Consider the following 26290-nt stretch of genomic DNA (forward strand, 5'->3'; position numbering starts at 1 on the left):
TATTTAATTATTTAATTATACTAATAAATCACAATTTAAAATGGTTAAGTAGTAGAATAGTTTAGATAATAATAATACTATAGTATAAAATCAAGCTTTTAAAGAAAACAGATATTAAAAAAGTATTTTAAATATAAAAACAGTTTTTTTTAAATTTTATCTATGTTAAAAAATATTAGCAACATTTATAAAATATTAGTAAAATTTGTTTAAAAATGTTATTATAGAAAAAATTATAAAGATAAATATATGTTATTATAGAGATAAATACATCTTATAAAAATCTATAAAAATACATTAATTGTAATATCTGCTTCTTAATAAACATATTATGCATAATTTATATGTATATATTATAATGTATATAAAGTCTTTTATAATTGAAAGACTTTGATATCAATGGCATTAGTAAATATGCAAAATATATTAACTAATATTTTAACTTTTTAATATTGAATATAAATATATATTAAACTTATATATTATATATTATACTTTACATAAATATATTTATAAAATATCAAAAAATGAAAAATGTATATAAAAAATGTTTTTATTTAGATATATAAAAATTGTAAAACTTTTTCAAAACTTTTTATATCTTTTTCAAATTTAATAATTTAAAAATTTTTTAATTGAATGAAATAGATATGTCTAATCTTATTAAAATATAAAATTAAATCTAATTTTTATTACATTTGTTATGTTACTAAAATTATGTTAAAAAATCATATAATTCACTGTTATTTTTAACAGTGATAAACACTTTCTTATGTACATAAAAAGAAAAGGTACATAATAGAATATAAATGGTAACTCTTTAATTTCCTATTATATAACTAAAATCTATGTATATAAATATTATGACATATAATTTTCAGTATACTGGCAAGACACACGGTCATCAAATAATTTGAATCAAGTTACGGACGGGTCTTGACTAAAATTATCTATATCTGAAGAAAGTATAAGTTTATTTAAATTATAAGGTGGTCTTTTTGGTTTCGGAGGAGGAGTAGGTGGTTTCGTTTGAATATCAAGATCATCAGTAGGAGTTGGTAATTTGTTTTTTGACCATTGTCCTAATGACCGGTTAAAATTATTTAAACTACCTGTTCCATAATGTTGAATAGGTAATTCTTCTGGAAGATTACAATAATCAGCTTCGCGAGTTTTCATAGGTAAAGGTGGAGGTGGATCATCTTCAGAGGCTGTACTATCTGTGGTGCCAATACTGTCTCTATTTCCTTTCCCTAAGCTACTCAAATCTATTCCATTATTTATATTCCTTAAATAATGTTGAGATTGTCCAGATAGGCGATTACTTATTCTTCTTTCTTTTTCTACTTCTGATCTTAAAGGACGTTTAGGAGTTAACTAGAAAAATTTTAATAATATTTTTTATTTTGTTGTTGTTATTATTATTATTATTATTATTATTATTATTATTATTATTATTATTATTATTATTATTATTATTACTATTACTATTACTATTACTATTATTACCATTATTATTATAACAATATTAATTATACCGAAACGTTACCTCTTGACGAAGTTCAAATTTCGGAGTAGAAAGAAAACTAGATATTGATGGAGTAGCAGAGATTGATGTAATTTGTGATACATCTGTTGTAGTGTACCATTGACTCGTCGGTTGATCATTTTTTGTCGATGCAACTGAATCACTTTTGCGTGAACTTCTTCGCTTTGAATCTTTCTTTTTATTTGTTCCAGGACTTGGACTTCCTAATGCCTTTTGTAAAGATGCCGTTGACAATATGTGTGAACGTATTGAAGAATTCCTGTACAATAATAATATTTATTACTATCTAATTATGAGAATATCTATTTATATTAATAATTAAAATTTTAATATTATACTAATATAATAGCACACTATTTACCTATTTAGCATAATAGTCGGTTGTGTTATAGAACTTGTTTTATCCAGGGACAAACATGGTAATATAACAAATAATACAAAAAATATCATGCAAATAAAAAATAGAATAAAAGAAGAAAAAATGAAATAATATATAAATATTACTTTTAAGATATATATGTATATATGTATATATGTAATATTTTTTCTTGTTTTTTTTATTTTCAATTTTTAGGAGCATTCTTATAAAATATTTGATTAATTTAAATAATATAAAAATAGTTAAATAAAGAATAATTTTAAAACAATATGTTAAATGACTTATAAGTCAAAAAAAATAAGTAAGATATAAATAAAGATTTTTACACATATATACACATGTGTATATATACAAAAACTGCTAGGTATGGAGAAAGGATAATAGGATATTGTGTTTATCAGATCCAACAGCAAAATTCCTGAAATTATAGATAAATTATTCTAATATCTATTCGAAATATGAAAATGATATGAAATTAGAAAAATGTTTTTAGATTAATATTTAACCAATTTTTTTGTCAAAATAATCAATTATTAAATAATTTATTTAAAAATAAACTTTTAATCAAATTATCAATAAACAAATATTATGATATAAACAAATAGTATGAATATATAAAATAGTACATATAAAAATAAAAAAAAATATATAACATAAAACTGAATAATATTGACAATAAATTTAAAAAACTATGTATAAAATAAAAAAGAAACTAAACAAGTTAATTATAGCATAAATATTTTTATGCATCATTATCATCATCATCATAATATCTTTACCTTGACAAACTGATGTTTTGAATACCAGATGAAGGCGTGCTGTTATTAAAATTGAATGAGGCGAGCGACTTGAATGTTGCAACTTGGGATCTTGTAAGAGAGGATACCCTGGAGTGAGTTCCACAGCTGAACGAGATAATTACAAAGTAACCACATAACATTATAATAAAAAATATGACAAAATTATGTAGGAAGCATTTTACATGTTTTTATATGAAATTTGTGTTATGAATTTTAGTCAACTTTTTTTTTTGCATGCATATCAATTATAATAAATATAAATAATATTTTAAAACAAACGTAATTATAATCCCATGATAAAAATAATGCAATTTAATAATATAGAAAGAAATGAGCAAAAATGTTAGTACAAATATTTGCAGAAAAGTTGTAAAAAATTACATGATATTATACATTAACATATTATTATATATACATTACTTACTCTGTATTTATATTTGATTCAGATAATCGATGAATTTCGCCTCTTGAAGCTTGATGTCGTCGCATCGTAACAGATTGAGTTAAATTTTCAATTTGTAAATCACATGTCTATAATACATATATGTAATTAATTTTTTTTAAAAATATATGTACGTATATATAATTTTTTCAAAAATTTTTTTTAATAAAAAACAAATATCTTACTCTTTTTCCGTATTTTGCTTCTACTTGATTTCGCATTGATGCAAAACATTGTTCCAAACGCTGATGAAATGGAGTTAATTCAAGTGGAGCACGCATTTTATGTAATTGAACACCAATACTTAATAGTGGAATTTGTTCAGCAATTAATCCTTCCAATTTCAAAAGATCAGAACTTTCTTCTAGATGGGAATTGCGATATTCAGAATTGAGAAATGCTTTCTCATAATTATCTATACCACCCATAACTGCTGGATCTAATATACCATTTAATTTCATGCTAAGCGGATTTAACGGAAGATTATTATCAGCTTTATGTGCTAAGATCAAATCTCTTAATGCAATATTTGTAGCTTCCATTGTTTCAATTGCATTACGAAGAGGACTAACTAAATAGGTTTCACTGGATGTAACAGGAAAACATCTAAGAATACCCGGCAACGGATGACTCGTAACGAGTACTGTTCTTTCTAACCATAACGAAGCAAATTCATTATTAATAATAGTATTCATATCTTTTTCTTTATCACCAGAATTTATAGTAGTTGAAATTACATCTTTCTTTGGTGCTGGTCTTGAAAAACGGAAACGCTGAACATCGTTTACTCGATGATATCTTAAATATATATTTTTTATTTGATTTTAAAAAAATTTTAAATTTCATGAATTTCATAAATATATGTTATTAAATCATATTTTACCTCAATACTGCCTCTGCAGTTATAGGTTTTCCACTAAGTCGGTGTCTTTTCTCATCCATTAATGGATCTACTCTATTGATTTGAACATATTGATGATTGGATTCTAACATTTCCGAAGTAGGAGGAGATAATTTATTCATTTGTTCTGCATTTGGTAACTGATTTAATGTTCGTGAACAAAAATCACTGAGACGTTCATATTCTTTCCCGCGATAAATAAATACCTGATTAATTAATCATAATTAATTAAGCGTGTGTGTGTCAAATAATTAATTACAGATACAGAAATTTCTCATAACATACTTTGTTCTGTAAAAATGCTGGATGACCACGACCATAATATGCAACTCTAAAATATTCAGGTTCAGGTCTTAATTGTTTTACTATAGAATCATAAAATTTGGCCATGCGCCTTAATAATACAGATAATTGTAAATAATCGAATGTTTCTTCTTCATATTGTGCAACTAATTCTTTACATATTGCAAGCGCACATTCCCACATTTTACCTTTATCAAAATATTCGATCATATCATTATATAATGCTTCTTTTAATTCACGATGCGTTTGACATAATAAATATCTATGTGATTTTAAAAGTGGTGGTAATAGTTGATCACTCCAAGCTAGTAATTGACTATGAAGTTTCAAAGAATATGCGGCTTCGGTATAATTGTCACATTCTAAGTGTAACTCACAAAGCTTGTTTACATACCTACAAGACGAAGACTATAGACTTAGAATTCAATTTTTAAAAATTGTATATAACTTTAAAAAAAATGATTTATTTTGATAAAATTATTGATTATATAATATTTAAATAATACTATATATATAATATTATATAATATTAAAATTATTGATTACATACCTAATATACATTTCTTTTCTATTTATTTCCGAATAAAATTCTAACAAATTTACAATACATAGCATCCTATGTTCTTGAGATTCAGCATGAATAATATCACGATATTGTAATAGACGTTCCATAAGTTTAGCTATTGTATCAACAAAGCGTAATCCTTGTTCTCGCATAGTTGAGTGCTTTTCACAAAGATTACCCATTACTTGAATCCAAAGCAAACGAAATTGTTCATCTCCTCTGCCTCCCTCAACCTATAGAAATAATTATGTATTGATGTATATGTAATTGATAAATCAACAAATATATAGAAGATATATATTATAACCTACTAATATATCTAATTTTGCAATCATTTCATTTTCATATTCTGTGAAATTAGCTTTTATGTGTGCAGGATCACGTTTTGTATCACCATATCCTTCAACAATACGTGAACTGTAAAATTCACATTGCATCATATCAAAAAATATAGGTATTGTTGCTTTTCTTAGTTCACTTTCTGGAATTAATGCCATTTCTAATATTGCTCCAACTAAAGCCGGAACAAACAATATTTTATGTTGTCCTAAATTAAACCACATAGATCGTATTTCAAATGCTGTTTCTCTATAAAAAAAAGTTATTTTAATATTTATTGATAATATTTAAAAAATAAAATAATTTGATAATTTAAGATATACCTCCGCATATCATTATAACGCGAAACAATGCGATTGCGTTTTGATGGTGTAAATGTTTCCAATTGTAGAGCTGGTTGAGTTAGAAATGCAATTGCACAATGAAAGAAATTAGACCAAGCTTGTTGTTCAAAATCAATAAAGAAATAATCTCTAATAGTACCCGAAAAATAACGCAATGATTTTAAGATTATACTATTTTGAAGCATAATCATTTCACACCAATCTTCTGGAAATACACTTTTTGATACTAAATCTTTAAATACAAGTAATATTTCCATAAGAAAATCAAGCAAATCAAATTTGGTTCCAAAGTGATTTATATAAATTTCATAATGATGTTGTGTCATTTGTCTGAAATATATTGAACGCTTAGATTAGCGTACATATTTCTTTAAAAAGATTTTTATTCCAATTTTCTACCTGAATATTGCTAACATGACTGAAACTAAATTACCCACTAATGGGTTTTCTCTATCCATTGATATAACTGTTTGAATAATAGTCCGTAAGGCAGTAAGCATAATTTCTTTTACATCCTGTACAGTGCTTCCTATATTTTTTCTAAATGTTAAATCCAAGATATCAGATAAAATCTTGACACATAATTCAACCTACATGAACATAAAATAAGAAATATTTTGCATCATCATTGTGGATTTTCAATATTATTGTAAAAATAATTATAAAAAAAAAAGAAACAAAAAATTTAAAACACAACAATAAACAGCATTCCTGTAAATCTAATATAAAATACTTATTATAAGTATAAAAGTAAGAACAATATATTTTTCATGACATCAGCAATTACCGTGCCAATAATTCAAAATTTACTTGTAACATTCGAAATCACGATGTATTTCAACAATTACCTCTTCAGAATAGCCACGGTGCTGGTTGAGTCGATGTCGATTTTCGCCGAGCAGCCTGGCTACCTTCGCCACGCTATTTCCAGGCGTATTTGACAGCCCCTTTTATAGGCCAATAACCAAAACCAAACCAAACACAAAAATGAAATAGCCCTATGTTAGTGAGAATATTATGCCAATTTATGCGTAAAAAAATATAGTTATATCCTTAATATTGTCCATCACCTAAGAGAAATTGTGTTATAAAACTGCATGCATAAACAATGCAGTGCCTCAAGCAATAGGATAGTTATAAAAAAGTTGAAAAACTACATTAAATACAAGAATTCCTATAAAAATTTTTTATTGACTATTTCTTAAAGAGACTTTTTTTATTTTAAAGACAGTGTGTTTTTATAATACACATCTAATCTGTATAAAGTGAAAAGATAGATACACAATGAATAACTTACATTTCATGAATGAAAATTGGATATTTTATGATTACATGCTATATCAGGAAGTAAAAATGAATTCAATTCTCATGCTACAGTAAAAATTTGTAGAGGATGTCTTTGATTTCATTACAATTCTTTATATCATTATTATTTTAAATTTATTATTCAGGTTAATAATAGAATATTATTTTATGAATATCTGTGCTAATAGAATATTATTATATTCAGAAACATTACAAAAAAATAAAACAACCTGATTTAGAAACATATCACAAAAAATAAAGACATCCTAATTTATAGAATAATATAAGATTGATGAAATTCACAGAAAGATGCGTGGCGGGAGGATGTCAGGCTGCACGGAAAGCACAAATAATGACACTATTCACAAGTTTTATATAGCGAAATTTTAAATGCAAATCAAAAGCTTCATTCATATTTTAATTATATTAAATATGCAAATATGTTTGCTTTTTAAAGTTTCGTTATGACAATATTAATATGAATGAAGCTTCAACAAAAATTTTGTCACTCAAAAACAATTCATATTTGAGAAATTCCCAATATATTAAGTATAATAGCAATTTTTAATTATTTCATATGCATTTCAATGAATAATAATTCCCTTTTTTGACACTAAAGTTAATAAATTAGTTTTTAATAGCTAATATACACTACCTCTTCTTTAGCTTCCAATAAATCACGAACCAAAATAGTAATTCTAGGTAATAAAATTGCTCTACATTCTGCATTTAAAAAAAGAGGACTGTGAACAATATCATTTACAGTCATCATTTTTTGTTTAGTTAGTCTTCTCATTGGTAAAGTAATTAATAAATCAGTCAAAATTGTGCTCAACTGTTTGCCACTATATACCCGTAGCAAATGGGGTATAGTAGTTGGTAAATATTTTAGACATGCTCCTTGAACTAATAAAGTACTATCTGTTTCATGTCTCATAAGTTCAACAATAGATTTCAATAATTCCGTTAAAGTTTGAGAAAATTCTTCTTCATCTTGATTCAATCTATATATAATAGTATAAAAATAAATAAAGATATTTTAATTATATATAATAATTTTTCAAATGATATAAAAAAAATAAAACATACGCAGTGAATAAAAGACGGGATTCTACAACAAATCTCATACAATATTGAAGACTTTTCATTGTTTTAAGCAATATATCGCGTTCTTGTCCATCATTATTAGTTGCATTATCTATACGTTTACGTAATACTGCAATCAATTTCTTGTATGCAAGTGTTGCAGAGAAACTCTCAGAAATATACAAATCCATTACTGGTTGAAAGTGTTGATATTTTCTATCAGATACAAGACCAATAATATATAATAAACATTCAAATACCATATCATCATAAATATCACTATCTGAATTACTCATTAATATGTTAAATAAAGCATCTAAAACATCCTAAAAAATAAATCTGGTAAATATGATATAATGAAATTGTGACAGATATTTTATGTTTATTATGTATTTTTATATTTATATTATATAATATAAAAAATTTACTACCTGTAAAAACTTTACAACTTCTTCACCATCAACTTTCATTAAAGCAGTCAGAGATTCTTTCAAATCTGTATTGTGTGATGCCCAATTCAATAAACCCAATAAATCTACATTTTGCGTTAATTTTGTTGAACAAATATTAGTTGCTATTAAAAAACTATCTTTACTACTTAAAGTAAGTGCTCCTAATGTTGGCTTTTTTTCAACATTTAATTCAATCTAAAAAAAAAATAAATAAATTTAATAAAATTAAATTTTGCAATATTTATATATAAAAATAATTTAATGTTGATATTATTTTTACCAATTCACTCCTTGTTGATGGCAATTTCAAATATGAAATATCAGTTTCTTCATATTTCTTTTGATCTAACTTGTAAACTAATAATTCATGTTGTATATCTTGTAAAGTTGTTCCATTACGTTGCATTAATTTAACATAACTTAAGGCAAAAGGTTTCTCAGACTTATCTTTTGCTTCATTTGAACTTCGATGTTTAAATGTAAATTTCAAATGAGCTTGTTTAAATTCTTCAATAGGTACAGCAATTTTAAATGTTTCACACCATCTAGGCTTATCTTCATGATAATAAATAACACTATGATATTCATCAATTAATAAAGCTCCACCACCTAATGTAATAACTCCTGGTATTGGTACACCAAATTCATTGCATACTTTAACCTATTAAAAGATTCAATAATATAATAAAAAATTAAATCATAAACATACTTGAAAATATTAATTTTTAAATATTACTGACTGTAACTTCAACATTTTTATCTGTAGATTTTGATCCTTTATTAAATTCACCATTAATCAATGTGAGATATAAATCATTTCTCACATCACCTGGTAAAATAACTTCTGGAAATCCCATTTTTCTTGCAATAGCAACATTACCAAGTACTAAATGTGGATTCTCATCGCGTACCTAAATATGAAATTCTTCATAATTAATAATAATTCATATATTAAAATATATTTATAAATTAATTTTTTTTAAATTAATTTTTTACTTACTTGCTTTGGATCTCCTCTAAGCAACTTTAAGCTAGTCCATAAACCTTGACCACCGGCAAAGTTGCCACTATTTCCATTACTATTTTTTTGAATATTTGTTTCTTTTTGGGAAAGAATTCTACGTAATGTGCCATCTAAACTTTCTTTCTCACAACATCTGAAACAATGAAGAAGAGCCAAACAAAACAGATCTATTTTATATATAATTATATTCATAATTTTAGGTTTTTTTTAATTTTTTTCAGATTTTTTATATATATTTAAATATATTTAAAATATAAATTAAAATAAAATTTTACACTTACTGTACAAATGGAATAAAATGATGATGATCTGAATCACCTTCAAGTTTACCATTAATATATGAAGTAATATCCATTGCTGCTACACCAAATGGTCTTCTCATATTTTCAGTATTTTTTATTTTTTGATTACTTTGGGCTACACTTGAACGTCTGTGATCAGCATCTTTAGCTTCCATGCCTCCTACTCTTATTACATAACAAACTAAATAAACTTTATCTTTGGCTAAATCTCGAGAGCCAAGATCTGTGAATAAAACTCTAAGATTGTGAAGTTGATCTATATCTCTTGCAAGTCCTTCCTTACTCCATGATACTACATAATTTTCAGTAATTGCTTTCATTTCTCTACCATCATATAATGTCAATAATAATTCTACATCTTCTGCCATTTTACATACAAAATTTCTTACACTAACAAAAAAGATATGTGAATAAACTGGTGTTTGTAATTTTAAAGGCTTTTGTTTAGTATCATTAGTTGCTTTTTTTATTCTTTCTGCAGCTGTTTCATGATGATAATATAATTGAATTGTACTTGTTTCTTCAGGATTAAGAACATTTCCTTGATCATCACGGACAACCATATCCATACCTAATAATTGATTACCAGTATCAATTCTAGCTGTTGCTAATCTTTTCATATCCTTTAATTCATCCACTGTTAATGTGCCACTTAAAATTTTGCTTCTATATCCTATTAACTCTAAAATTTGTTGTTGCATTGTTTTAAAGTGCATAGAATGAATCTATTGATAAAAAAAATTATATTAATTTCTTAATCATTAAATATAATTTTATTGATAAAATTTTATTAAATTAATAAAAATTTTATTAATAAAATTATATTATACAAACCACATATAAATGCTTCCAATGATGTCCCCATTCTCTTAAAACATTAGTAATTTCATATATTAAACAATCCATATTTTTTGATTGTTGTAATATATATATATAAGATTTTGGAAAAATTCCAAATGTTCCTTTAAATTTACTATGTCCATAATACCAATCTCCACATTCTTCTAATATTTGTACAATTTCTCCAACAGTTAATCTCATTGTATAAGGAGTTCCATGTACAAAATTATGAATAGCTATATATATAGTAAACAATTAACAATAAAAATAATTTTTAAAAAATTATATATTTCAACAATTTATTTATATATATTTATATATATTTATATATATTTCAACAATTAAATATAATTTATTAAAATTTATTAATTAAAATATAAAATAATTTACGTTAAAAATATAAAAAAATGAAATAACAATTAAATAATTATTCATTTAATTATTAAATATTTATATATATTCATATTCATAATTATTAAAGACAATATAGATACTATATCATGCGGTTATTATATAAATGATAATGTCATGAACAATTATAGATCATTTTAATAACATCCGTTAATTAAATATTTTTGAATGATCAAAATAAAATTATTATTTATTTATTTATAATTAAAATAACGAGCAAAATTATTTATATGTCATAAATTGATGTTTCGCGCGCAAAACAAAAACTAAAATTTTATCTGGTTGGGGCACCTCCCAGGATGTTAGATCTTTACAAAGACTAAATTAGTAATATTCTACAATTTATTTCTTACCTACTCCTAAATGTTCTTTAACTTGCTTCCATGCCATTGTCATTTTAATTAACAACTTATTATAATAAAATATATACACTAATTACATTTCGATTCGCACATTTGTTGTGCGAACAAAATACGACTCTTTTATCTTGACATCTAACACAAGTATAATGTGAAACAGGATGCTTAGTGTTTCAATATTATCACGATGATGGGAACACGAAGCAAATACACCATGAAATATATCCTAACTTATAGATATTCCAATATACTGCATATTTTCTTATATTAGAAACCGCGAAAAGTAGAATTTCTTAAATTTACGTATACATTCATAAGTTTTGAATAAATTTGTTTGTATAAAATTTTTAATTGTTTATTCTATATTTATAAAATAGTATTTCATGATTAAATAAAAATATATTAGTAAATTAAGATAAATATATGCACAATTATAAATTATATTCTATTTAAAATCAGTTCGACACGTGTTAATTTAAAAGATAATAAAAATAGAATTGAAAATAAATTCTATTTATTTTATTATTTTATTATCATAAATTGAAAATTGCAGGTTTATTATTCTCAATTAAAATATTAGAAATATTTTTAATTTTTCCATATTTAATTTGTTTATTTAAATTATCAGTTATGTTCTAATCAATAAAGTATAATATATATGCTAATATACATGCCGAAAGCATAGTCAGTTTAAAATTTTCTTATCGTGGCAAATATTTTTATGTGCTGTACTTATCTTTTCTAAATTTAATATTTGACTATTTTTCACTCAATTTATAAAATTGATATATATATATATACGTATAAATTTTTATAAACTTTCATAATTGATTAAACGGTATTAATAATAAAATGATGCCGTTTTATGAATCTGATAAATTGACAGAGGATAAATCATTTAATGAGTAAGATCAAAATGTTTTTTAATTTTGTTTGAACATAAAATTATTTAAAATCAATTTCTAGATATTTACTTAAATATTCTATTATATTTTGTTATTTTATGATATATTTTTTCTAGTATGACAATTGCACATCACGTGTATACTTTTTTAAAACAATCGTATATTGTTAAAAATTAAATAGCTTTTAATATTTTATACATATATTCATATTTATGTAAATATTTATTGATTTTATAAATTCATAAAATACATTCATGTATTTTAATATAAATAAATATTAAAATAAATGAAAAAATGAATAAATATTTATATATTCTTTTTATGTATAAAAATGTTGAAATTGTTTATTTTTAGTGGGGAATTTACATTATATATAAATAATTTACCTGCAGAATTAAATAAGGTATATATGTATTTAATAAATTTATCATTTTTATCATATTATTAATATATTTGACTATTTATAAATTATTTAATTATCATCAATCATTAACAATTGTTTTTTTTATTTATTGTATATTTTATTTTTTTAATATAAAATATATAATAAATAATTATATAATAATATTTAATATCTTTTTAATTATATTTAAAAGTAATAATAAAAAGTAATGAATTTATATTTTATATTTTATATTTGTGATTTTTTTAGCATGGATTATTACAAATCTTCAATCACTATGGACAAATTAAAGAATATTTTTATCGTCCAAATACTAATTGGGCTTATATTAGTTATAATACATATCGAGAAGCAGAAAATGCTATAAAAGATTTACATAATATACCACCATTACATTTGAAAGTATCATTTGCCAAAGAAAAAGATTTTAATGGAATTCAATCTGTAAAAACATCTACTACTAAAAATGTTGAAGAAGAAAGTGAAAATGTTAGTGCAATACCTATTACATTAGTAGATAAGGAATTGTAAGTAAATTATATAAAATATTTATATATATTCATATTATATACATATGTTCAACAATATAAGAGATGAATATATATAGGATACAAACAAGAGGACGAGGCAAACCTTTAGATATATTTAAAAAAATTCAACCAAATCCAGGATTACCAAAGTATACTTATACACCAGATAATGATTTATTATATCCATATCCTTGTGAACCATATACATATAATCCATATGAAAATGCAGAACCTTATACAAGTACAAATACATTATGGACAAGGTATTATTCAAAATTCAGTAAAAAATATACTTAAATTATACATAAATTATATATAATATAAATTTTTATTAAAAACATTTTAGAGGACAATTAACAATTACTCCAGATGGTAAGAGACATGTTTCACTTGGTCGGGGTTATACATTATATGAAATTCCAGAACCTAATCCTGAAATTCATAATCATATTAACAAAGTATATGAAAAACGTAATTCTGTAAGTATATTATTAAATAATATTAAAAAAATAAAATAGAATATTTTTTAATAATAATTTAATAATATAATTTCATGTAATAGGGTTTATATGAGTATGGAAAAGATATGTTACAAAATGCAATTGGAACATGTAAAATATGTTTAAAAAAGACAAAATATACTTGTGAAAAATGCCATACATTTTATTGTAGCAGAAATTGTCAAATAGCTGATTGGTCACAACATAAAATAGAATGTCAAGCTATACCGTATGTATTTTCTCATATTTCAATATTACAACTAAAAAATATGAAAATTTTTTATTTTTTTTGCTTTTTAAAATTTTGTTTTTCATACTTTATTTTTAGAGCTTTAGTAACATCTATGCATTCTATGTCTACATTTCAATCAAATAATGAAGAACAAATATCTACTAGAAATATTTCTAATATTCAAATACCTCTACGACGACCAAAAAAATTAATAAACACAATAACAAATTCGAACGAAATTTCTCATACTGTTTCAGAGAATAAAGATATGGGTAATATATCTGGTACAATTAATAATAATAATGAAAATAATAATGATTCAAAATATTTAGTTACAAAAACTATTAATCAACAGAAGACATATAAGAAAAATGAAGTAACCATTGAAGGAAATAATTCTTTTTTATGTAAACAATCAATTAATGAAATTTTTAACAATAATATTAAAAGCATAGAAGAAATAGATAGTCAAGAAAATGTTAGAAAATGGCAAAAATTTAATGAAAACGATGTAACGATGATGGAAAATGAAATATCTTTTTGTAACAATACATTTCTATCCAAAATAAAATTTACTGATGTAACAATAATAATGAAGGAAGGTTGTGAATATTGGGTCCAAAAAGTAGAAGATCAGAATTCTATTTCTCAATTAATGACTGAATTACAAAGGGAAGCACAAAATGCACAAAAAGTAGAACCAGTAATTGGAAATATTTGTGCTATAGAATATGAAGGTGTATGGCATAGAGCTGTAGTTACATGTTTAAATCCCGTAAAAGTACATTATATCGATTATGGTAATGAAGAAATTGCTCAAACAAATGATTTTCGTAAAATTGATAAATATAGGAACATTCCAAAATTTTGTACTAAAATTCGATTATCACAAAAAGCATATGAAAAATATAAGAATCTAAAATTTGAGGATGTAATAAGTGTGAAAATGATATCGATTGATTCTAATAAAATTATTAATGTCGAAGTTCAAAATGAAAACGATATTTCAAGTTTAGAAATAATTCAAAAAATGGATATTTCAACTAATGTAAAAATTGATAAAAATATGATTTCTTCAAAAATAATAACTGATGATAAACTATCAAGTTCTTTAAACAAAGTAAAAAGTATAGTAAGTGCAGTATCTATTGGAGAAAATGGTATTCTAGAAATTCATGCAGAAATAAAAAATGATATCTACAGTATTACATTACTGCCTAATAATGCAATACCTGATTATGAAAAATTATTAACAGAATTACCTATAATGTGTGCAAAAGCAGAATGTTCAAATCATAAGTATATATTAATAATATATTATGCTATTAGAGATTTTTTTATTTATAAGATTTTGATATTATTTATAAAATTTTTAATTTTTCTAGACCAAATGTAGGAGATTTAATATGTGGTCAAAGATTTGATGGTGATTGGCTCAGAGGCTATATTTTATCTCTTGTACCACCTTTAAAAATGGTTATAATAGATGAAGCTAGAATAATGCCAATTAATAAAACTGTAACATGTGATAAAATTTTTTCAAATATTTATGCATTTGGTGCAATATGTGAAATAATTGATACTAAACATAAATTTAAGGTTTAAAATATTTAATATGTAAAATATATGTAATATTTATTTCTACACATAATTATAATTATAATTATAATTTATAGGAAGGTGATCATTATGAATTTAAAGTGATAGCACAAAACATTAATAATGAACAACATGAAATTGAAATAGAAATTTCGAATATTTCGAAAAATCAAGATAAATTAAAAGCTATTGTAAAACCTTGGATACCAATGCCTGAACAGAAAGGATTACAATATGCTGAATTGAAAAGTGGATCTGAGGTATATATATAAATTGCAATTTTAATTTTATTAAAAAAATAGTTATTACATTTAATATCTATTTTTAATTTGAATACAGAAAATTTTTATAGGAAAATAGTTCTTTATAGATTAATTTTTTAGGTATGTCTTACTTCTTATCGAAGTCACAATGTTTTATATGCTCGTTCTTTAGATACTGCAGAATTAGAACATTATAATTATGTTATGCAAAATATTGCAAAATGCGCTCAAACATGTATGTATGATATTAAATATAATATAATATACTATGATATAATAGGAAGTAAATATTTAATATAAAATTATTATTATTTTTTTTTATATATAGCTCCATTTTTTAAAAAACCACCAGTTGTAGGAGAGATGGTAATTGCTAAATTTGCAGATGAAAATTATTATCGTGCAATTGTTACTAAAATACAAAACAATGAAATTGTAATTTCATATATTGATTTTGGTAATACTGAAGTTACTAATATAAAAAAACTTAAAATTTTATCTGATAATTTAAAACAAGTATGTTATTATATTATAGTTATAATTATAATAGAATATAGTTAAAAATTCTAATATCTAATATTTTTTAAAGCTTCGATCTTGTACAACAAAGATTGTCCTAAAAGATGTTCCTATAGATATTCCTATGACAAAAGAAGTAAGTGATTATCTAAATTATTTAACAGGAACTGAAGTTCCTTTATTGTGTACATTTGATGGTGTACCTTCCAAAGATGGTGTATATCTTAAACTTCATAATGGAGAAAATGTTAATAAAGTAATAAGTGAATTACTTGTACCTGCATCAAAGAAAATTGAAGAAGGTAATTATTAAAAATTATATATTTATATAAATTCATAATTAAATGTTTTTATCGAACATTTTTAACATTATTTGGATAATAATTAATATTGATTTTTTTTTATAGACAAAACATGTTATATGGCAGGTGATTTAAGTACTATTGATTTAGGAAATATTGGTGATACTGTTGAAGCACTTGTATTATATCCTATTGATGATAGTTACAAATATGCAATGTGTCCCTTAGATTATGATTTAATGACTCATGTTTTTGATATAATGCCAAAAAAAGTAATTTTTATATTTTAGTAAGATTTTATTACGATTTAAAATAAATGTATATAACATATTTTTATTATTTTAATATTTTTAAAGATGACTGAATATTGCGAAGCAAATGATTATTATATTCCTCGTGATACTGAACTTTGTCTTGCTTTTTATGATGGTGGATGGTATCGTGCCATATGTATAAGTCGTAGCTACACTCCTACAACAAGTGCTGTATTTTTTGTTGATTTTGGTAATACTGAATTTATTGATCATAAAGATATACGACTTATGCCAAAAGATTTTATGAGTCCTCATGCACTTGCAAATATTTGTAATATTATTAGTAAGTAATATATATTTATTATAATATATTTGAATCAATATGGACATTATAAATTATAATATGATTTTATAGATGTTGCAGCTATTAATGACAATGGACAATATTCTACCGAAATAGAAGAAAGAATCAAAGAATTAGTTGTTCCTGATAATTGTATTAAAATAAAGATTGTTGATCACGATTTGGAATCTGGAATATACAATGTGGAATTACCATTTATTCGAGATAAATTAATTGAAGAGAATTTGATATCAGCTTGAAAAAAGATGATATGTAACTCATTAGCATTTTAATCAAAATGTTTAAAATTAAAATTATTAAAATATTTTTAAACGTAATAGTTTAAGTATTTTCGTAAAAGTATTTTTATATCTTTATATGCTGTTCTACATTTCGTTTCTAAATTAAGTTTCATTTAATATTCCAAAAATTTCATTTATTAATTGGCGATTATAGTTTGTTATTTAATTGCTGTATAAGATTGAAAGATTTTTTTGAATATTTTATATTTTACTTTTGTTATCTTTTATTTTATTTCAATAGACTATTGTCTTTAAAAAATGATTTTTGCGATTTGAAAGATGTTAATATGTTAAGAAAAAATATATTTTATATTTTGTGTACAATTTATAATAAATATAAAATAAAAATAAAAATTCCCTTCTTTAATATAATTAATATAAAACTAAATTTATTAATTATTTTTTTTAATAAAAATTGTATATTATTATTTTAACTGTCATTTCTAATGAGTTTAATGATCTATTTACATAATTATTATCGCGTTGATTTTTGAAATATTAACGTTCCTAACCTCTCTTACGATTATTTGACTAACCTTCCTTGATGTATCTATTCAGATGACAGATCGCTATAAGCAACTTTGATTTAAATAATACGAGGCTTCCATAGAATAGAAATAATAAATAATGAATGTTCAAATAAGACATCCGTATGAAGGTTTATTACATAAATATACTAATGCCATGAAAGGATGGCAATATCGTTGGTTTATACTTAGACCAGAGACTGGTGAATTACATTATTTTCTTAGTGAATCTGAAAAAAATCAACGACCACGATGTTCAATATATTTAGCTGGTGCAGTGATTGCACCAAGTGATGAAGATTCTAATACTTTCACTGTCAATTCTGCTACAGGTATTTGAAATATATCAAGTAACATTATTAGATTAAAAATTCAAATGATGATATAGCATTTTTATATTAATATAGGTGATATGATAAAATTAAGAGCAACAGATGCACGAGCTCGTCAAGAATGGGTTGACAAACTGCGAGCTGTTACAGAAATGTATACTAGAGCAATAGCTAGTAGCCATCCTCCTTTACCTCCAAGAGAACATTCTACCAATTCCAATAGAAATCCAGTTGCTAAACTGGAAGTTTTAGATGCATTTGCCAATTGTCAAGAACAATTACGCAGAGTAGAAAAACATAATCTTGCATTAGCACAAACCATTGAGAACTCAAATTTAAACTTAGATCCTGATTTATTAGTTCTTAAAGCAACTGCACATACTACTTTACACACATTAAATCAATGTCTCAATATCTTATACCAATAATTTATTAGAAGTTTTAATATCATTGATTAAAGACAGATAAAAATTTCTTTATCTTTCATTATCAAAATATATTTAATGCATTTTAATTAATTTGTATAGGATATATTTTAAATTTATTACTGACAATCCAGCTATATGATCTTCCAATCAGTGCTAAAGAACAATTTGCCTTCTTATTAAATATTAATTAAATAAAAATAAAAAAAATTATTATGTTTATAAGACTTTTAAATATAAGGCCTTTTTATGTTAAAGATTGTTTCAAATCTTTAAATAAAAAGGAATTACAACATATATATATATATATATATATATATATATATATATATAAATTGAAGATGAGACTAGAATTGGATAAATATTTGTAATTATTACATAACATATTAATAAAAATATAAATAATTATATATGTATAGTATAATTATTACTATTAAAGTATTTATTATTAATGCTTCAATATTATTATTAAAAATGCTTCAATAAAGATAATGTTTATGAAGTTTAAGATATTTTTTTCAATTCAAATTAACGTTGATGATGTAAAAAGAAAAAGCTGAAGCTACAATTTCCTTAAAAAAATAAATGTCAAGGATACAAAATTAGGTGAAGGTAAACAGGCAAGTATTTTATCTTGCTTAGAGACAAACTCGATCAGTTTCGTTATTACGTGGTTCTCGTAAAGATCATAACATTTATATATTTGATATATAAATTTTATTTGATGTAGTTAATAAGATAACTATGATAATAAATCGAAATTTACAAAATAATAATAAGTTTTAGATTTGTGTTTAAAAAATTATTTTTGTGTTTTAAATTTATGATCACATTTAATGATCATTCAAAAGTGAATTGAAATTACATAAAAAAATTTGAAAAAAGATAAAATAAATCCTGAAAGAACTATGTCTGTTACGTATACCTCAAAACTTTTAACTGAAGCTGCAGGTGTTAAGATTTATATGACAGAAGAACATACATCAATTGATACAATTACAGGAAAAATTTGTATAATATTAAAAAATATAAAAGAAGCTAAAGCACTTGGTAAATCTTGCGGATTTCATTTAACGAAATCGAAGTGGGATCCTTATCCATGGATAAATCATATTGAAGTCGACAGTCTTGCCGATATAGCAGGACTTAGGTAAGAATAAAAAAAAATGATGAAATAAATATATAAAATTTAAAAATTTTAAATTGTTTGTTGCTGCGTTTTTAGAGTTGGCGATTGTTTAATTAATATTGACGGAAAAGATTTATTAGGATTAAAAATAAAACAAATAGCGGAATTGATTCATTATTATCAAGAATGTAATTTAAAATTATCTATTTGGAGATTTATCGAGGAAGAAAAAGAAAAAGAGACAGGTATAGCCGTAAAAGGACCATTACCAGAAGTAGCTTGCAAACTTGCAAATGCAGTAGCTGGAGTGGTGTGTAATTTAAAATCGAAAATTTTTTAAAATATTTTTAAATATATATTACAATATTTTATAAAAATAATTATTATATTTGTTTAGATACGAGTTTTAGAATGTCCAATTTGTCTGGAAAATTCATTATCTCCAGTCTCTCAATGTGTTCACGGTCATATCATTTGTGTTGGATGTAGATCAAGGACATCTCGTTGTCCAATTTGTAGAGTTAGATTAGGTCAAGGGAGATGTTTGCTTGCGGATAAACTTAATAAGATATTTCGGGATATTTTTGATATTAAAGATAATTTATATAATAAAGCAGAATGTCATACAAAAAATCTTCGAGATCGTCTTTTTGGAAAAATTAAAAAGAAAGAATTAACGCAAGTAGCAGAAAAAACTAATGGTATAAATTCGAAAACATGTCAACTATTGTTAACTAAATTATTTCGTGGTGGATTGGAAAAAGCTGCTTCAGCAGATAACTTAACAATAGTTTCTAATGAAAAATCAAAAGCAAATGTTCCATTTATAAATCATATTGACGAACGTTTAAATTTATATGATCGAACGAAATCTGCAAGTACTGGAGAATTATCAAAAGAACGCAGCGTTGGTAATAATTATTTACAAATTAATGCACCAAATATATCAAGTAATAATAGTTTAATATCCAATATATCTCCTACATTAGTTTGGGGAGATTCCATAGATTCTATATCTTGTACTCAAATAATATGTCCGCTTTTAAAACAAAGTGGATGTAAAAATATTATTACACCTGATGCAGTATTGGAACATTTGAATGAAATTCATGAAGTACCACAAGTTCATTTTTATTCTATTTGTGCAAAACTTCCAATACCTCTTCCATTTGGTTCAGAAGCTGTTTATATATTACATTATGGTGAAGATCTTTTTTTCTTTCAGGTATATTTACCAATTTTATTAAATTTATTTATTACATGTAAAAAATAATTAAATAAAAAATGTTTTGAATATATAGTGTGAAAATGAAATTGTTTGGATTACTAGTACTATAGGAAAAAAAACATCATGGAAATGGATTTTGTATGGTCAAGGAGAAAATGGTACTGAAATAAAAATATGCAGAAATGTTGCTAGTCTTGTAAGTCCTTTGGTATTATCATCACAACACACTGCACCATTGCCAAATGCTTTATTATTATACACATTAAACATTCAATTAATAGAATGTCTCTCACATGAACAATTAGAAATATAAAAAAATATAAATTTTAAAAAAATTTTAAATAAAATTTTAAATAAATTTTAAAAAGTAATAAAATTGTTCATTTTTATTGATAAAAATTAACAAGTACATTATATTTTAGTATAAAAATTTGATATAATATCACAATGTTAATATAAGAATATTTATGTAAATAATATTAACATTTACATGTAATAAAAGAATATAATATAGTCTTGTATTAAGATCAATTTAATAAAATGAAATTATTAAAATATGTATTATTATAAGATATACAAATAGATAATATATGAATTTTTTGATTTTTAAAGCATATGTGAAAGACTTAAAATTCATATAAGTATGTATTATGGTGTTTTATGTAATATATCATCCATATATGGTTTAAAAAATTCAAGTTGTCCAGTTTTGATTGCTTGACCTGCCATAATATCATATGCATATTTTAATACAGCCAAATAGTTTTCTTTCCCAACAATACTTAATTGAACATTGAATACATGAGTATCACAGGAAGGCATTATTTTCTTTGCAACTGGCATACAAAGCATTCTTTTTTTTATATCAGGTTGTACATCTGTCACTTCAGCTTCTTCTTTCTTTTTATCTCTTTTGGGACAACTACAAACTCTAACAGGAAGTCTTCTTCGACCTAAAATTCTTTTATTACGATCTTCCAAAGTAAAAATTAATTCTGTTGGTCTACGATTCATACCAGATGGACAACTGTTTTTACATAAAAATTTAAAACATACTGGAACATATTGTGATCCAGGTTGTGGTCTATTAAGAGGTATTATTATAGATAAATGTTCATTTCTTTCTTCATACATAGTAAGATGATGTGTACATCTAACAACATGTTTAATTACTCTGGGATCCACATCTCTATTACTTGGATTATTTGGTGCCATGTGATTATGACATCTTCTAACTGGATCACTAGCATATTGATCTAAACTAAAAACCATAGCAGTACGTAAAAGAAAACCATCCTCAGGTGGTTCCCACTTAACACGTAGTGGCAATGTTTCTTCCATAATAATAAACACTTTTTTTAATGTTTGAGAATACTAAATAAAATAAATGGAATCAAATATACATTACATATTAAATTTTTACACATATGATTAATAATATTTCAATTATATACTTACAACCCAATGTTTACTAGAATCTTGATTAACTAATAAAACCTGAAAATTATGACGACCGGGAAACTCTTCTCTTACTGGAATAGGAGGATCAATGATCTCCAAAGGATCTTGAAAATATTCTTCTTCCTCTTCATCTTTCATTTGTTTTTCTTCTTCTATATATTGTTGTGTTAAATCATATTTTTCTTCCGTTTTATCTTCTGTTATACTTTGAAACCAAAATGAGGGTACAAATCCACTAAATCAAATAATATGTAATGACATATAATATTTAATATAAAGAAAACTAAAGTAGTGAAGCGCATAAGAATGTTGTAATAATTATTATATATCAACATTTCTTACATATCCTTCACAATTATTTTGTAATCTTCTTCACCTAATATATCAGACTCTTGTGAGTCTGAAAATCCATTCGTAGTGGTCATATTCCATAAAATATTTATTATCTGTGTAACAACAAATCATTAAACTTAAATCACGTTGTTCTAAAATGATGCCATTTATATCCGCGGGAATATCCTTTGTTAAAATAATAGTTGATTTTCAATTAATTATAAAATCGTTCTTAATGTAGATTTTCATGAAATAATATTTTTTTTTAACTGAGTTTTTAGTTGATTAAATAAAATAATATTTAATATAATAATTAAGAAAAATAAAAAAATTGTATTTTTAATTACTTTAAAGATACTTTTACAAGATATTAAATAATTATATATATTATTTAGTATTATAATAAATATATATTATATATATAGTATTTAATATATTATATTATATAGTATTTAGTAGTTTTATATATATATTATAATAATTAAAAAAATTTTTTTAATGTTTTTAATTAAATTTTTTTTTGCGTTTACATACATATCTATAATTTGTATATTATATGGATACATGTCACGTTATTTTATGGCGGGAATAACATGTGGCGCACCACGGTAATGTACGTCAAATGTACGAAACAAACGACTCCAATATGGCGAATGTAAGGGACAGTGATACTTCGTTGTGGCTTCATAACAAGCTTGGAACGTCAAATGATAGCTGGACTGGAAGTTCAATTTGTTCACAACTTAACGCAGAAGTATTGCGGAATATTAAAGATTGTTTTCCAGATCTTCAAACGCAAGTTAAACTTAAATTACTTCTTTCATTTTTCCACATACCAAGACGAAATGTCGAGGAGGTAGGATAAATTTTATTTATTGCATATATTTAAAGTATAAAAAAACAAAGATTTTTTTTGTAAAATACATATAAAAAGATTTATAATTATTACTTGAATGCATATTTAATAATTATTATATACATAGGTCTTAAGATTCCATTGTTATTTATTTTATTAGATATTGAATGTTTTTGAAATGTTTAGTAACTAATCACATTTTATGTTTAATATTGTTTATAAAATTATAAATTAATAAATATAATTAATTTCTTTTTATTTATATTTATATTTATATTTATACTTTATTACTTATATTTATATTTTTTAAATATATTTAAAAAAATATATATTTTTTCATTTTCAATATAATTTATATTTTAAGTCTATTTTTTGTTATGCATATTTATGATTTGTAATTTATTAAATTATGCAGTGGCGTGTTGAATTGGAAGAAATCATTGAAGTGGCATCATTGGATAGTGAATTATGGGTGTCAATGTTATCCGAAGCGATGAAAACATTTCCATCAACAGGTTCTTTGAATACAGACATTACAGATTTAGATGAACATAGGCCTATTTTTGGAGAACTAGTCAATGATCTTCGAAAACTTTTAAAAAAACAAAATGATCCAGCTATGCTTCCATTAGAATGTCATTATCTTAATAAGACTGCTCTTACTTCTGTGGTTGGCCAGCAACCTGCACCAGTTAAGCATTTTACTTTAAAGAGAAAACCAAAAAGTGCTGCATTAAGAGCAGAGTTACTTCAAAAGAGTACAGATGCTGCAAGTAATTTAAAAAAAAGCACTGCTCCTACAGTACCTGTAAGAAGTAGAGGAATGCCTAGGAAAATGACTGACACAAGTAAATTTATATGTATTTTATACTTTTAATTAATATTATTTAAAAAAAAAAAAGTAATATGTAAATATAAAATAATATACTACTTTTAGCACCTTTGAAAGGCATTCCCAGTAGAGTTCCTACAAGTGGTTTTCGTTCTCCCTCGCTTACGAGTTCTTCAATGTCTAACAGGACACCTCTTAGCAATAGAATGCGCAAAGACGGTGGTATTAAGTTACTGGATATTAATGAACAACCACTTGGCTATGCTCAAGCAAAAAAACGAAAGAGAATGATGGAATTGGAAGAACAACAAAAGAAAGTTGCAGAGGCTCAAGCTGTAGCAGCTGCTACTACATCACCGGTTACGACTACAACGGAAACATCAACAACTCCAGAATATGCCCAGGGATTAACTTCGATTAATCCACCTGCTACCCCCATTACTCCTGTAGCATCTGTACAATCTTATACACCTACTACTCCAAGTGGAGTAGTGCCAGTAACAACACCACAAACTCGTATGTTTTTATATATAGCTATGCTAGAATAAGAAATTAAATGAATAAAAAAAAATAATTAATTTTCTCTTATACAGCTACAACACCAAGTACACCTACAACTCCGAGTACAGTTATACCTGTTACGACACCGACAGTTATTACACCTGTGGAAAGTACACCTGTCGGAGTGCAAACAGTTAGGCCAGCCCAAACAGTTACACAAATTCGTATACAAACTACTGCACAACCTGCTAATGCGGCAGCAAATACGAGAAAAGGCTTGTCTCTCACGGTATGAAAAATATTTATACTGTATGCTATACATATTATATATATCGTATATAAAAATTATAATTGTTATTTTATTAATTTATTGTATTATTTTTATAGCGAGAACAAATGTTGGAAGCACAAGAAATGTTTAGAACAGCTAATAAAGTAACTCGACCAGAGAAAGCTCTTATTCTAGGTTTTATGGCTGGTTCAAGAGGTATATATATATATATCTTTTTAAAATATTTTTTAATATCAAATATCTTTTAATAAAAAAAATACATTTATTTATTTATATATTCATATATTTAGATAATCCTTGTCCAAAGTTGGGTAATATAGTGACAGTAATGCTCTCGGAAAATATAGAAGAAGTGACTCAACCGGATGGTACAACAGTTCCCATGTTGGTTGAGACACATTTCCAAATGAATTATACAAATGGCGAATGGAAGAGGATAAAGAAAAATCGACGAATTATTACAGAAGAATCAACGTCCACTACGACTCCTACTCCCAGTGTGACGGCAACAGCTTCCAATTGAAAAAAAATAAAAGAAATTTTTATCAAGTTGCAATTATATAGGTCAATAATTCTGTCATTTTTTAGATGACGGTGTTTTGAAAAACTCTGTTCTATAGATAGCAAAAGAATTTGAATGCAGAAGGCAAAACATGTCCTCTGTGTTCTATATGGTGTAAGCAGACTTGTGTATCATGTTTTAGTAGTAAAACTTTAATGTATGATGTACATGTTACATCAAAAAAGTTATGTTATTCGAAAAAATATAATGTAATAATGAAGATATTCTTGTTTCCATTTTTTTTTAAAAATGGAAGAAT

At 24.4% G+C, this 26290-nt stretch overlaps 6 protein-coding genes across 14 annotated transcripts; 4 read left to right on the forward strand and 2 right to left on the reverse strand.

Moving 5' to 3' along the window:
* Positions 1-695: 695 nt before the first annotated feature.
* On the reverse strand, positions 696-11583 carry LOC122713735 (dedicator of cytokinesis protein 1). 6 transcript variants are annotated; one of them, XM_043934461.1, is made up of 21 exons: positions 11396-11583; positions 10626-10867; positions 9771-10516; positions 9466-9622; positions 9206-9376; positions 8746-9126; positions 8445-8660; positions 8017-8339; positions 7583-7931; positions 6471-6569; positions 6022-6212; positions 5602-5952; positions 5251-5527; positions 4925-5172; positions 4357-4768; positions 4054-4277; positions 3356-3968; positions 3153-3259; positions 2708-2815; positions 1550-1808; positions 696-1377 (listed from the first exon to the last, which is right to left on the reverse strand). In XM_043934461.1, the coding sequence occupies exons 1-21, from the start codon at positions 11436-11438 to the stop codon at positions 919-921; spliced, it is 5976 nt and encodes a 1991-aa protein (XP_043790396.1). In that variant the 5' UTR covers positions 11439-11583; the 3' UTR covers positions 696-918. The 6 variants fall into 6 exon arrangements, with proteins under 6 accessions (XP_043790396.1, XP_043790395.1, XP_043790394.1 ...); XM_043934460.1 differs by having other exon boundaries at positions 2708-2833; positions 9466-9619; positions 11396-11582; XM_043934459.1 differs by having other exon boundaries at positions 2708-2833; positions 11396-11582.
* A 580-nt stretch (positions 11584-12163) lies between these two features.
* LOC122713753 lies at positions 12164-17833 on the forward strand. Its single transcript, XM_043934491.1, has 15 exons — positions 12164-12306; positions 12661-12709; positions 12959-13236; positions 13317-13502; positions 13586-13718; positions 13802-13968; positions 14068-15270; positions 15357-15570; positions 15648-15830; positions 15954-16068; positions 16162-16349; positions 16423-16654; positions 16760-16926; positions 17011-17251; positions 17324-17833. Exons 1-15 carry the CDS (start codon positions 12254-12256, stop codon positions 17509-17511), a joined length of 3597 nt encoding a protein of 1198 aa, XP_043790426.1. The 5' UTR covers positions 12164-12253; the 3' UTR covers positions 17512-17833.
* Positions 17834-18084: 251 nt separating this feature from the next.
* On the forward strand, positions 18085-19105 carry LOC122713770 (oxysterol-binding protein-related protein 11). The gene is made up of 2 exons (XM_043934519.1): positions 18085-18412; positions 18488-19105. Exons 1-2 carry the CDS (start codon positions 18181-18183, stop codon positions 18838-18840), a joined length of 585 nt encoding a protein of 194 aa, XP_043790454.1. The 5' UTR covers positions 18085-18180; the 3' UTR covers positions 18841-19105.
* Positions 19106-19418: 313 nt separating this feature from the next.
* Positions 19419-21559, forward strand: LOC122713769. Of its 2 annotated transcripts, XM_043934518.1 has the most exons (5): positions 19419-19987; positions 20063-20276; positions 20364-20877; positions 20956-21191; positions 21268-21559. In XM_043934518.1, exons 1-5 carry the CDS (start codon positions 19746-19748, stop codon positions 21505-21507), a joined length of 1446 nt encoding a protein of 481 aa, XP_043790453.1. In that variant the 5' UTR covers positions 19419-19745; the 3' UTR covers positions 21508-21559. The 2 variants fall into 2 exon arrangements, with proteins under 2 accessions (XP_043790453.1, XP_043790452.1); XM_043934517.1 differs by having other exon boundaries at positions 20364-21191.
* Positions 21560-21768: 209 nt separating this feature from the next.
* On the reverse strand, positions 21769-23166 carry LOC122713845 (cellular tumor antigen p53). 3 transcript variants are annotated; one of them, XM_043934639.1, is made up of 4 exons: positions 22998-23135; positions 22653-22890; positions 22211-22568; positions 21769-22147 (listed from the first exon to the last, which is right to left on the reverse strand). In XM_043934639.1, exons 1-4 carry the CDS (start codon positions 23078-23080, stop codon positions 21843-21845), a joined length of 984 nt encoding a protein of 327 aa, XP_043790574.1. In that variant the 5' UTR covers positions 23081-23135; the 3' UTR covers positions 21769-21842. The 3 variants fall into 3 exon arrangements, with proteins under 3 accessions (XP_043790574.1, XP_043790575.1, XP_043790573.1); XM_043934640.1 differs by having other exon boundaries at positions 21769-22568; positions 23032-23166; XM_043934638.1 differs by having other exon boundaries at positions 21769-22568.
* A 444-nt stretch (positions 23167-23610) lies between these two features.
* On the forward strand, positions 23611-26255 carry LOC122713818 (negative elongation factor A). Its single transcript, XM_043934603.1, has 6 exons — positions 23611-23844; positions 24260-24692; positions 24782-25192; positions 25270-25466; positions 25565-25664; positions 25760-26255. Exons 1-6 carry the CDS (start codon positions 23611-23613, stop codon positions 25990-25992), a joined length of 1608 nt encoding a protein of 535 aa, XP_043790538.1. The 3' UTR covers positions 25993-26255.
* Positions 26256-26290: the final 35 nt, after the last annotated feature.

This window comes from Apis laboriosa, unplaced genomic scaffold (assembly GCF_014066325.1).
Source record: "Apis laboriosa isolate Shangri-la unplaced genomic scaffold, ASM1406632v1 scaffold26_cov146, whole genome shotgun sequence".
NCBI lineage: Eukaryota > Metazoa > Arthropoda > Insecta > Hymenoptera > Apidae > Apis > Apis laboriosa.

Bases quoted from the DNA above. Each gene is read 5' to 3' on its own strand.
- LOC122713735 (XM_043934459.1), bottom strand. From the start codon at position 11,438: ATGACAATGGCATGGAAGCAAGTTAAAGAACATTTAGGAGTAG. The intron at 3,260-3,355 runs GTAAGATATTTG...TATGTATTATAG, and splicing joins AAGCAAAATACGGAAAAAGA to ACATGTGATTTACAAATTGA. The intron at 1,378-1,549 runs GTAACGTTTCGG...AAATTTTTCTAG, and splicing joins AATTTGAACTTCGTCAAGAG to TTAACTCCTAAACGTCCTTT.
- LOC122713753 (XM_043934491.1), top strand. From the start codon at position 12,254: ATGATGCCGTTTTATGAATCTGATAAATTGACAGAGGATAAATCATTT. The intron at 13,719-13,801 runs GTAAGTATATTA...TTCATGTAATAG, and splicing joins TATATGAAAAACGTAATTCT to GGTTTATATGAGTATGGAAA. The intron at 15,271-15,356 runs GTATATATTAAT...TAATTTTTCTAG, and splicing joins GCAGAATGTTCAAATCATAA to ACCAAATGTAGGAGATTTAA.
- LOC122713770 (XM_043934519.1), top strand. From the start codon at position 18,181: ATGAATGTTCAAATAAGACATCCGTATGAAGGTTTATTACATAAATAT. The intron at 18,413-18,487 runs GTATTTGAAATA...ATATTAATATAG, and splicing joins CACTGTCAATTCTGCTACAG to GTGATATGATAAAATTAAGA.
- LOC122713769 (XM_043934517.1), top strand. From the start codon at position 19,746: ATGTCTGTTACGTATACCTCAAAACTTTTAACTGAAGCTGCAGGTGTT. The intron at 19,988-20,062 runs GTAAGAATAAAA...CTGCGTTTTTAG, and splicing joins GCCGATATAGCAGGACTTAG to AGTTGGCGATTGTTTAATTA. The intron at 21,192-21,267 runs GTATATTTACCA...TTGAATATATAG, and splicing joins AAGATCTTTTTTTCTTTCAG to TGTGAAAATGAAATTGTTTG.
- LOC122713845 (XM_043934638.1), bottom strand. From the start codon at position 23,080: ATGACCACTACGAATGGATTTTCAGACTCACAAGAGTCTGATATATTA. The intron at 22,891-22,997 runs GTAAGAAATGTT...TATTTGATTTAG, and splicing joins AAAATAATTGTGAAGGATAT to TGGATTTGTACCCTCATTTT. The intron at 22,569-22,652 runs GTAAGTATATAA...TATTTTATTTAG, and splicing joins ATTCTAGTAAACATTGGGTT to TATTCTCAAACATTAAAAAA.
- LOC122713818 (XM_043934603.1), top strand. From the start codon at position 23,611: ATGTACGAAACAAACGACTCCAATATGGCGAATGTAAGGGACAGTGAT. The intron at 24,693-24,781 runs GTAAATTTATAT...TACTACTTTTAG, and splicing joins TAGGAAAATGACTGACACAA to CACCTTTGAAAGGCATTCCC. The intron at 25,193-25,269 runs GTATGTTTTTAT...TCTCTTATACAG, and splicing joins AGTAACAACACCACAAACTC to CTACAACACCAAGTACACCT.